At 39.4% G+C, this 12,395-nt stretch overlaps 1 protein-coding gene across 4 annotated transcripts in view; it reads left to right on the plus strand.

Moving 5' to 3' along the window:
* Nucleotides 1–7,222: 7,222 nt before the first annotated feature.
* LOC106875477 (translin-associated factor X-interacting protein 1) overlaps nucleotides 7,223–12,395 on the plus strand; it is a 153,293-nt gene continuing 148,120 nt past the window's right edge. For 2 of the 4 annotated variants that reach the window (XM_089351165.1, XM_089351164.1), the window contains exons 1-3: nucleotides 8,011–8,195; nucleotides 8,332–8,449; nucleotides 12,238–12,395. The exon at nucleotides 12,238–12,395 is cut by the window's right edge and continues 88 nt beyond it. In XM_089351165.1, coding sequence (XP_089207291.1) covers nucleotides 8,125–8,195; nucleotides 8,332–8,449; nucleotides 12,238–12,395 — 347 coding nt within the window. In that variant the 5' untranslated portion in view covers nucleotides 8,011–8,124. Of the gene's footprint in view, nucleotides 8,196–8,331; nucleotides 8,450–12,237 lie in introns of all 4 variants that reach the window. The other 2 variants (XM_014923636.3, XM_089351163.1) reach the window with 2 other exon arrangements.

Raw genomic sequence — 12,395 nt, forward strand, 5'->3', positions numbered from 1 at the left:
ATGGGATGTCATTGTCGTCACTGGATCTTTCTGATTTGACGGGCAACTCTTGTTTTCTTAACGAAACACTTTCAAACTTGAGATACTGGTAGAATGTGTCATATAAAACATCTTTTTCTCTTAGCTTTCTTAACAAAAATTTATATATTGCAAGTTATTTCATGTTAAAGTTGTCGTATTTCTGTAATTTCAACCAATCACTGACGTCTATTCAGCTGAATACAGTTACTGCTCTTTTTATAAACAATAATTTTTACCGGTGTCAAGAGTGTTATTCCCTGTTTAATTATATCATTATTCCCTAGTAAGGGTTTAAGGTTTTAGGGTTAGGGTTTAGGGTTTTAGAGTTAGGGTTAGAGTTGGGGTTAGGGTTAGGGTTATGAGTGAGGTTATGGCAAAAATAATCATAACCCTAACCGTAATCCTAAAACCAACCCTAACTCTAAAACCCGAACCCTAACCCTAAAACCCTAAAGCTAAAACCAGTACAAACGCACGAACGATATCATAAATAAGAGTAACACGGGTAGTTGTTGTTGACAAACAACGGCACTAATTTTATTCAAGGGAAAAGATCCCATGACACCGTTGATTACATTCCACGGCAGTAATTGTTTTCACCTCAATAGACGTCAGTGATTGGTTGAAATTACCGAAATACGACAATTTTTTACATGAAATAACTTCGAATACAAAAATTTTTATGTGTTCTATAACACAAAATATACAAGTATACGAAGTTTGAAAGTGTTTCGGGACCAAAAACACTACACAAAACATTAATGAAAAGTGTTGCTCGTCAAATCAAAAGGGTCCTCGTCACTTCCGCCTTTTGTTTTAATTATCCTATAAAGCGCTGGGATTTGCACTTACATGGCATGAACTGCTGAGCACGTTTTATGACAATGAGACTACCATACACATATAAAAAAGCATAAAATAGTTAAAATATCTTCTTAGCAAATAATGGTGGCAAGTTTTATATCATATGAAAAGTCATTAGTTGAACTATTACTCCTCTTGCATTCTGGTGGGTATCGGATCGTTTGAATGACATTAGGCCCCATAAATTAAATGCATGTATCTGGGCCACGATTGTGGCCCGTCGCACTTTATGTACTCTTTTACTTGTTTCAGTCATTTGACAACGGCCATGCTAGAGTACCGCCTTTAGTCGAGCAAATCGACCCTAGGACTTATTCTCTCGGTCTCCTTTGCTGAACCACTAAGTTACGGGGACCTATACGCACCACCATCGTTTGTCAAGCGATGTTAGGAGGACAAACACAGACACACAAACGTACACACACACACACACGCACACACACACACACACACATATATATATATATATATATGACGGGCTTCTTTCAGTTTCCATCTACCAAATCCACTCACAAGGCTTTGGTCGGCCCGAGGTTATAGTAGAAGACATTTACCCAAGGTGCCACGCAGTTAATTTTGGTAATAATGACTTTGTAAAAATTAACACTTCCTTCTCCAAGCCTAGATTCGAAACCGAATCTAAGTATTCTTGGTCGTCCAAACCACCACAATCAACAGGACATACATTCAGTTCTCTCCGTTCCTCCAACAGACTCACCAACTCCAGCAGACACCACAGATTCTGCGCAACCCCGGCACACCAAATCGGGAAGAACTGTTCGATGGCCCGCAAGGTTTGTGCAAGTTTTTCGGGTAAGTCCGAACTCTTGACCTACCCATCTTCTTTAATAAAACCCATACATCAACACATAACTCACATGACTGCATCACCCACATACAAACCCAAAGAAATCAACGAACATTTTGTATACATAAAGAAAAAAAAGGAAAACAAAAAAAAAAAACATTGTTCCACATCAACGAAAAACTTTCTGCATGAACATTTACTGAACATTTCACAAGCGAACTTTTTCGATGAACATTTCTTTCATTTTTTGCATGTACATATGTTTTGCTTTCTTTTTAAACTGTTTTGCCTTCTTGTAAAAATATTTTGCTACTTGTATGCCTACACACACCTGCAACAGTCACATTTTCATGTGTTCTACTATTTGATCTTTTGCACCACTGAAAGACAACCTGCCCTTATTAGACTTCTAGTGGGTCGAGTAATCAATAGACGCACATCTGTTTCAACGCGCCAACATGTTTCTCCATGGGCACATATATGCATTGCCCACCTTATAGCACACACCAACAGTGAATCTTTGCTTCATATTTTTATATCCCATATTTTTGACATATTCATATGTCTGTTGCACTTCGTAATTTTTTTTTCTGCATACACCAAAAAGTAACATTTCCAATATCGTTCGTTCTCTGTGGCTTTCTCACTAGAAGGTGGGTAGTGTAAAAATTAACACTTCCTTCTCCAAGCCTAGATTCGAAACCGAATCTAAGAATTCTCGGTCGTCCAAACCACCACAATCAACAGGCGCGAAAACGGGTTTTCTTTGTCCTGTCAAAAAGTGATTGATCATCTCCCTTTAACCTTCGACCTAAGGCCGTGTCAGGCGAAGTTCAAATGGACAGGAGCTGACCTATTTAGGTACAAACTCTGCTGCAGTATGTCTGTCCTTCTAGCTGCCACGATTCTTATAAATTCAGTGGTCAACAAGACAAAAGGCGAGAAGGCCCTAGCAGCCAAACGAGGAACGTCTACGCCACCACAGCTTTCCTCAGAGACCAGAGCAATGTTCGAAGTTCCACGGTAGATTACTGCCTCGGTTGAACTACGTACACACGCACACGCGCGCGCAACCATATATTCATTTGTGTTATATCACTTCTACAGATGTACCCTGTTTCTATTTCTAGCAACTCGTAGCAGTCGTCAACATTTTGCATGTAGTGAAGAATTATGTGTACCAACGACAAATTAACTCCAGTGAATAAATTATATTTAATTATGAATCCATTCACTCATTTGTTTACTTCAAAGGCATACATATTCCTTTTGCATCTGTTTACCATGATACACATCTAACCACTACATTTGGTGACCCCGTCAACGAATTGCAGCCTTCCTTTGAACCAGCTTAACCAACCGAACTGCATTTAGAAAATGAAAACAATTTTGTACTGCGGTTGAACTTTTTATTTCGGTCCTACGCTTCGTGATCCCGTCGAAGAATCACAGTTTGCACATCACCCGGCAACGAAATAACAGAGAATTCCTGCGAACACTATAGCTCTCCCAGATCAGAATCCATCGGCGAACATATCTCCTACCGACATGGCATGCCATGCAGCAATTCCTTCCACCAACCCTTTCCTTTCGTCGTCCAGTGATTTGGAAATCTCCGACTTGCGTGCATTGGTCACTCAGCGGGTTTCACAGATACAGGCCCTGACAGACCAGATACAAGCCCCATCGCGTGGTATCCAGCGTCAAAGCAGCAGCCGCTCGCATCGATATTGTAGACGGTACCAAAGCCCCAGGGCTACCCACAAATCACATGACACGTGTTGGTACCACCAAAAGTACGGAATACGGACGCAGAAATGCACCACAATGTAGTACCTTTAGAATAATTTTCTCATGTCTGTGCCCGCTCAGCTCTTTTTCCCGACTCTGTGATGTCGGATGTCCGCTCATACTCTCTGTACCCTTGTCAGACACAACTTGCCTCTGTTCGACCCCAGATTGGTTACGAAGTTAATAGAGAAAACTGCTTGCCCTACGCAATGCGCCAGCATGCCACACTGACGTCGTACTGGCTAATCTTAGTAAATGCCTACGACAACAACACCAGACACATTTCACTTGTGCACTACTTTCAAGGCATTTTCACACAAAATGCAATCCTGCAAGAAAACTTTTGCTGATATCATGGGTTGAGAATGCACACACTCACTCACCTCAGCTTATTTCTCAGCTGTAGGATGTTCTGTTGCCCTCACGTATATGCTTTTGCACTTTGATTCACCGTCAACTCAAGGCATCCATAAAGCATCTTCAGACAGTTCTCACTGGTTGGAACATCTCCCTCTCATCCGCCTTGGTATTCGATCCACGGTTAAGGAGGAACTTGGATATACTCCGGCTGAACTCGTCTATGGCACAGCACTCACCTTACCTGGGCAGATGATTGAACCTGTTTCATCACAAAACCTTCCTGACCCAGCACAATATGTGCATCGATTACGGACATCGATGTTGCATTTGTCACATGCAGCCCCCAGACAATAGAACGTCGTTTCACATGTCCCAAAAGACATCAACACTTGGACTTATGCTTTCGTGAGGAATGATGGAATACCATCACAACTTCGGCCACCATATTCCGGGCCCTACAAAGTTATCAAAAGAGAACCCGAGTATTTCGTTCTCGATACGGGAGGTAAACAAAACACGGTATCGATTGATCGTTTGAAAAAAGCCTTCATCGAGGAGGACATACATTCAGTTCTCTCCGTTCCTCCAACGGACTCACCAACTCCAGCAGACACCACAGATTCTGCACAACCCCGGCACACCAAATCGGGAAGAACTTGTAGTGGTGCGTGTGGCCGCCATCTTGGGAAGTGCCATTGCGCATGTGCAAGGGACTTGCCGTCAGCGGAAGTACCCGAGGACGCATGCGCAAGGTAACAGGTGGAGAGAAAGCAATAGCGTTCTCTCTCTTTTCCATTCAGCAGTTGTGGAGACAGGACGTTCTTTCAGGCTGTCCCAACTCGACCCCGACATGTGGTCGAAGCTTCCTTTGGTATTCTAGTGGCATGCCTGTTCACCCAGGAACTCAACGGCTCTACACCAACCTAGAATAAATTATTGATCTGTTGTCACCGTTATCCCTCGTGTTGTTGTATTTCTGGATTTTAATGATTAATATAAGAACTGGGGAGAGACGGCCGAGCCGTCATATCTCATCCAATTCTTATAAACTGTTCAATGGCCCGCAAGGTTTGTGCAATAAGCTACCCATCTTCTTAAATGAGATGCATACATCAACACATAACTCATATGACTGCATCACCCACATACAAACCCAAAGAAATCAACGAACATTTTGTATACATAAAGAAAAAAAAGGAAAACAAAAAAAAAACATTGTTCCACATCAACGAAAAACTTTCTGCATGAACATTTACTGAACATTTCACAACCGAACTTTTTCGATGAACATTTCTTTCATTTTTTGCATGTACATATGTTTTGCTTTCTTTTTAAACTGTTTTGCCTTCTTGTAAAAATATTTTGCTACCTGTTTGCTTACACACGCTTGCAACAGTCACTTTCTCATGTGTCCTACCGTTTGATCTTTTGCACCACTGAAAGACAACCTGCCCTTATTAGACCTCTAGTGGGTCGAGTAATCAATAGACGCACATCTCTTTCAACACGCCAGCATGTTTCTGCATGGGCACATATATGCATTGCCCATCATATAGCACACACCAACAGTGAATCTTTGCTTTATATTTTTATATCCCATGTTTTTGACATGTATTGATATGTTTGTTGCACTTTGTAAAAAATGTTTCTGCATACACAAAAAAAAATAACATTTCCAATATCATTCGTTCTCTGTGGCTTTCTCACTAGAAGCGGGGTAGTGTAAAAATTAACACCTCCTTCTCCAAGCCTAGATTCGAAACCGAATCTAAGAATTCTCGGTCGTCCAAACCACCACAATCAACAGGCGAGAAAACGGGTTTTCTTTGTCCTATCAAAAAGTGATAGATCATCTCCATTTAACCTTCGACCTAAGGCCATGTCAGGCGAAGTTCAAATGGACAGGAGCTGACCTATTGAGGTACACACTCTGCTGCAGTATGTCTGTCCTTCTAGCTGCCGCGATTCTTATAAATTCAGTGGTCAACAAGACAGAAGGAGAGAAGGCCCTAGCAGCTAAGCGAGGAACGTCTACGCCACCACAGCTTTCCTCAGAGACCAGAACAATGTTAGAGGTTCCACGGTAGATTACTGCCTCGGTTGAACTACGTACACACACACACACACACACACATTCATCTGTGTTATATCACTTCTACAGACGTACCCTGTTTCTATTTCTAGCAACTCGTAGCAGTTGTCAACATTTTGTATGTAGTGAAGAATTATGTGTACCAACGACAAATTAACTCCAGTGAATAAATTATATTTAATTATGAATCCATTCACTCATTTGTTTACTTCAAAGGCATACATATTCCTTTTGCATCTGTTTACCATGATACACATCTAACCACCACAACTTTATCTTTATTAAACTGGAGTTTGGCAAAATGCTTAGCGGCACTTCGTTTGTCTTTACGTTCTGAGTTCAAATGCTGCCGGAGTTGACTTTGCCTTTTATTCTTTCGGGATCGATAAAGTAAGTACCAGTTGAGTACTGGCGTCGATCTAATCAACTTACACACCCACCCAAAATTTCAGGCCTTGTGCCTATAGTATAAATGATTATTAAACTGGAGTTTGGAATATAAATTAACAAAAAAAATTTTTATGGAAGGTTTTTAGTTCACTTTTAAAAAGAAAGTTTGTATAATAGATCTATGGGCGATCTTGTGTGCTTTGGTAATCTTCATGTTCACCTCGGCGGGATTTGAACTTAGAACGTAAAAAGTCGGAACCATGATTAATACAAAAATCCTTTTATCTTTTACTTGTTTCATGACTGCGGCCATGCTGGGGCACACTGCCTTGGAGGTTTTAGTCGAACGATTCAACCTCAATACTAACTTTTATGAGCTTGGTACTTATTCTATAGGTTTCGTTTGCTGAACCGTTAAGTTACGGATATGTAAACAAATTAACATTGCTTGTCAAGCGGCGATATATGCAGTCTGTGAAGATTTTTTTAGCCATAATAAATAGTGCGTGTGTGTGTGTGTACATAATCGGATTGAAACACTTGTGCGAAACCGATTGATAAGATCAGCCGTAACGGATATATGATACTGTACACTTCGGCACATACACACACACATACATATGTCCAGGGTTATAGTCGAAGACATTTGCCCAAGGTGCTACATAGTGAGGCTTGAACCTGAAACCATGTGGTTGGGAAGCAAACTTTTCACTACTCAACCATGGTAATATTTTAAATATTGAAAATAAGTCGCCAACTATGGGGAAAATACAGGAGAGAAATATAAATAGATAATGATAAAAATAACAGAATGCGAGTATGAGTGAGTGAGTGAGAGAACAAGTGGAGAGAATAGAGATTATCGTCAATATAACAGGTGACACTCAAGCACCCGACTACGTAATGCGCATGACACAGTCTGTTTCTATGACAACTAACTATGGTAACCCTATCGCAGCAATTTTCATCATGTTATATACGTTAATTTAGAAAACTGAAGCATGTCTTTCGATAAAACTGTTGTCCATTTTCCTTCTATCACCAGGTAAATTGATTAATGTTTGTTGGCATGTTTTTGTTTTTTATTAATCTAGTTCAAATTCCCCATACACAATTATGGCAATACAGAGCTATTTTATTGTAAAATTGTTTTTTTTTCCACTTGATTACCTTATCGAACTTTATTCGATTTCTACTTAACAACCTTTTGTGTAATTAAGTACATGGTTAATGTAACTGGTGTTCTGGTTGCTATCGTTGTGATTTTTCTTACGAACGATAATAAACAAAAACAACAATAACGATACTAAAAAATATCGATTTCATACACAATTGTAACGCCTCAGATTGGTGCATGCGGGGGAAATTATTGATTTATCGATATATACTAGTGATTTATTTCTTTTTCATCCTGGATTTCATTCAGCTTATAGTTCATCAGTTATTGGTTTTCAGTTCAGATTTCAAAGGCGACCTCACATCTTGTAGAATATAAATATTGTCTGGTTGTTGACAGAAAGGCAGGAGGCTCATATCCTGTTACAACCCTTGGTAATCTTTTACTGTTATGTCCGTCTCACCTGCTAGTTTGGGGTTCACCTAAAACAAACCAGTGATTTCCAACAGTTTTGATGGTCAGATTCATTCAAAACACGTCGAACAACTGTAGCAAAGATACATTTCGTCTTCAAAGTGAGACTGATTTAATAGTAAAAATTTACCAAAAGTAAATCATCATAATCATTTTACATCCACTTGTCGGAAGAAATTTATTGAGGTGCCCACACGCACGCACTTCATGATGATATGCTGGAAATATTTGGGACACCAGAGAACTAAGAGAAAGAAAACACAAACATTAAATAAAAAGTATGAATTAAATTTTTTACTTTTCCATTCTTTCTTGGAACCAGTGCCTGTTGACTATTTCTTTAAAGAAGACTGCAATTAATTATTTGTAAAACTAATTACTATTTTTTTTTTTTTTTTTTTTTTTTTCTTCTAGTAACCACTCCAGCCAGAGTCACAGTTTTTACAAATCACAAACATACAGTGATAAATTATATGTGTATTACCGAATTCGCAACAGTTTGCATCAGCTGCCAATTCCATCTGCACTGAAGGTGATTTCTCTCTCCAAAACTTTTATTTGTTGTTACCAATTTTCATTTGACCTAAGGAAATAATAGTTGTTTGTGACAATTTATGCCTCTCACTTACAAGGTTTTCTTTATATTTTGCTTCTGAAGAAAACAGTTTTTGTTGTCCCCCTGCTACTTTTATTTATTTATTGATTTGCAAGTCTTTTTGTTACGGGTAAAGAAACCCTTGTAGTGAAATTAATGAGCAAAATTGGAACACAAACACAATTTGAAGACCTAATCGCCAGTGTTGCAATAATTAAGACTCTTAGCATTTTTGTTAACCCAGAACACTTAACTATAGATATGTAACTACAGGGTATATAAGCAGAGGGAGTATTGCATATTAAAAACTTGTAGTAGTGATTCAAAACCAAATCCCTGGATACGTGGTCAGAGCAAATCACCATAATTTCATGTGATCAGTCTATTATCCAACTAATCAGTGTAAAGTGATGGCATGAACAGGTTTTCTTGAACATTCTAGAATATGACTTCCAGTACCCTATAAAAATCATGTGGTGCACATTATTACCAGACAGACAACCCAGGAAGGGATCTAAGACAGATAGTGCAGATAAATGACAGGAACCTCCACTGCCACAAATATTGCACAATTGTTTCCAGTTATGTTGTGCAATCTGCATGTTGCTGTATCCATAAGATGCTAAAAAAGTGGAGGCGCAATGGCCCAGTGGTTAGGGCAGCAGACTCGCGGTTTCAATTCCCAGTCCGGGCGTTGTGTGTGTTTATTGAGCGAAAACACCAAAAGCTCCACGAGGCTCCGGCAGGGGATGGTGGTGAACCCTGCTGTACTCTTTCACCACAACTTTCTCTCATTCTTACTTCCTGTTTCTGTTGTGCCTGTAATTCAAAGGGTCAGCCTTGTCACACTGTGTCACGCTGAATATCCCCGAGAACTACGCTAAGGGTACACGTGTCTGTGGAGTGCTCAGCCACTTGCACGTTAATTTCACGAGCAGGCTGTTCCGTTGATCGGATCAACTGGAACGCTCGACGTCGTAAGTGATGGAGTGCCAACAACAAGATGCTAAAAACTCCAAACAGAATTTTATTATTGCTGCTATTATCTGTAAAAAGCCAATGTATTTTGCCTTTCTGTATGTTGATAAAATCTTCTGTTAAATATTCATAGATGTTCTTCAGTGCAAGAAACATATTTTCGGTCATCAACTCAACCAGTCATCACCACAAACCGACAACAACAACACCTGTGCGACAAACTTTTATGTGTCTTGGCTGTGTAATTAAGAAAAGTTTGCTTTCCAACTATATGATTTCAGGTTCAGTCCAATTCCATGCTAACCAAACCTTGTGAGTGAATTTGGTAGAGAGAAACTGAAAGAAGGCCGTCAAGTGTATGTGAGTGTATCTGTGTCGCTATATCCCAACATTGCATGATAGTTGTAAATAAGCTTCACCATCATACAAGGAGTATCCAATTTACTATGAAAGCATGTTCAAGCATTGGAAACATGTGAGGGTTTGATAACAAGAAGGGTATATGGCTGTTGAAAAATCCTATTTGGCCCATGAAAGCATGGGAAAGTGGATATTAAAACAACAACAATTTATTAAATTGTAATGATAAGTTAATGCTTTCCTGTAGGTCTAGAGAACATATAACAGACCCAGTTTTATGTATTTTTTGAAGGTTTTGTGAAATCTTTAACACTAGGGCTATCTTAACCCTTTGGCATTCAGATTACTGTGTCAAATGAAATGCTTAAGTATTCATATCATTTTGAATTAATCATGCATTATTTCATAACTTGGAGATTTTGATGCTGTGATTATTTATTTTAAAATCACACTGTAGGGTAGGTGTAAAAGGCCAGATCTGACCAGTTTGATGATGATGATCATCATCATCATCATCGTTTAATGTCCGCTTTCCATGCTAGCATGAGTTGGACGATTTGACTGAGGACTGGCGAACCAGAAGGCTGCACCAGGCTCCAATCTGATTTGGCAGAGTTTCTACAGCTGGATGCCCTTCCTAACACCAACCGCTCCGAGAGTGTAGTGGGTGCTTTTACGTGCCACCAGCACGAAGGCCAATCAGGAGGTACTGGCAACGGCCACGCTCAAAATGGTGTATTTTACGTGCCACCTGCACAGGAGCCAGTTCTACGGCACTGGCAACGATCTCACTCGAATTACTTTTCACATGCCAGGAAGGCGACGCTGGAAAAGTGCACTTAGCATTTCACTAGTACAGGTGCCATCACGATTTCGCTTTCGCTTGCCCCAACAGGTCTTCGCAAGCCAAGTTTAGTGTCCAAGGAAGGAGACGTTGGCATGGGGGCCAGTCGTCGAATTTAGTTCAATTTCAACAGGTCTTCGCAAGCAGGGTTTAGTGTCCAATGAAGGAAAGGTACGCATAAGTGGGCTGGCTACATCCCTGGCAGAGGCCTTGGATTTTGGTCTCACTTGGATTGCCGGTTCTTCTCATGCACAGCATATTTCCAAAGGTCTAAAACAGGTAAAATATTTTGGCCGTACATGGCCAGTTTGAATGTTAAAGGGTTAATTCTATATGAGTTGATGTGTTTTTTGAAATGTTGGGATTATGATGTCTACATGTGCACAGTATGAGGGAGTTGCTGTGTTACACATTATGAGAGAGTTAGGACTTTTCTGCATGTTGAACTTAGAAAAGGTAAATAGTTATGTGTGTGGAAATAGTCTCTAAATGATTGCTTGATCTGCTAAAGATAGCAGCCAAATTGCCTTCAAATCACACTTCAAAGTATTCTGATAAGAAAGACATAGAATAATCTAGATCTATTTTCGCCATGTCTGAAAAATAGACCGGATAATTACAGCTGCTATACAATAGATTTGCTCATTTAGTTAAACAGCAACAACAGTGAAAGTTGGGAGGTTAAAACTGATTTTTGTTGTCCCTTAATTAGTATTCAAGGGTCTGAGAGGGTTTATTGTTAAATACTTTTTAAGTCTGTCATTATAAGAAGTATTTAGCAAATCAATCATTTTTATATGTTGTTTATAGGAAAGTCATCATCATTATCATTGTGTTACTATCCACTTTTTTTCTGTTTGTACGGGTCAATTGGAATTTGTTAGGTGAAGTTTCTATGGCTGGATGCCCTTTCTGTCACCAACCTTCATCAGTTACCATGAAAGATTAGAAATGAACAACACCACTTGCATGATGGTAACACTTGTTTACTACTATCACACACTGTCAAGACAAGGAGACACACATGCACACACACACACACATGCACCACATACACCTCACTTCATGCAGACACATATATGCATACATACACATATATTTATATATGTTTGTATGAATGAATATATATGTGTGTGTGTGCGTGCGTGTGTGTGTGTGTGTGTATACAATTACAAGCGTACAGAAACAATGGGCTTCTTTCAGTTTCCATCTACCATATCCACTCACAAGGTTTTGGTTTACTAGGGACTATAACAGAAAGTAAATGCCCAACTCAGTACTATGAGCTGGCAGCACAAACTCCTTCATCACTCAACCACATCTGCAGCCACTGATATCATAATTTTGTTTTTTATATTTGCTTATTTTTTTCTCCACAGTGGAGATTGTTTGAAATATCAGTTATCTTAAACCCACATGGTATTACTTAACCAAATATGTAAATTTACTAAGAATTAATGAATGCTCTTGTGTCTTTAAAATGAGAAGATAATATGCTCAATTGTTATATTTGTGTAATTGCCTATTTTCTATTAATTTACAGCCTTATTGTGATAGAAGAACGGGAGAACTTGACACATGGCCCTGTAGTTTTGGCACTTTAAGTGAGAACAGAATAAATACCATTCTGACAAAGAGTAAAAGCCTGTTGTTTTTGGAAGATAGGAGTCACAGAAGATATGGTAGAACTGGAAAGGCTAA

This window comes from Octopus bimaculoides, chromosome 4 (assembly GCF_046866305.1).
Source record: "Octopus bimaculoides isolate indiv1 chromosome 4, ASM4686630v1, whole genome shotgun sequence".
NCBI lineage: Eukaryota > Metazoa > Mollusca > Cephalopoda > Octopoda > Octopodidae > Octopus > Octopus bimaculoides.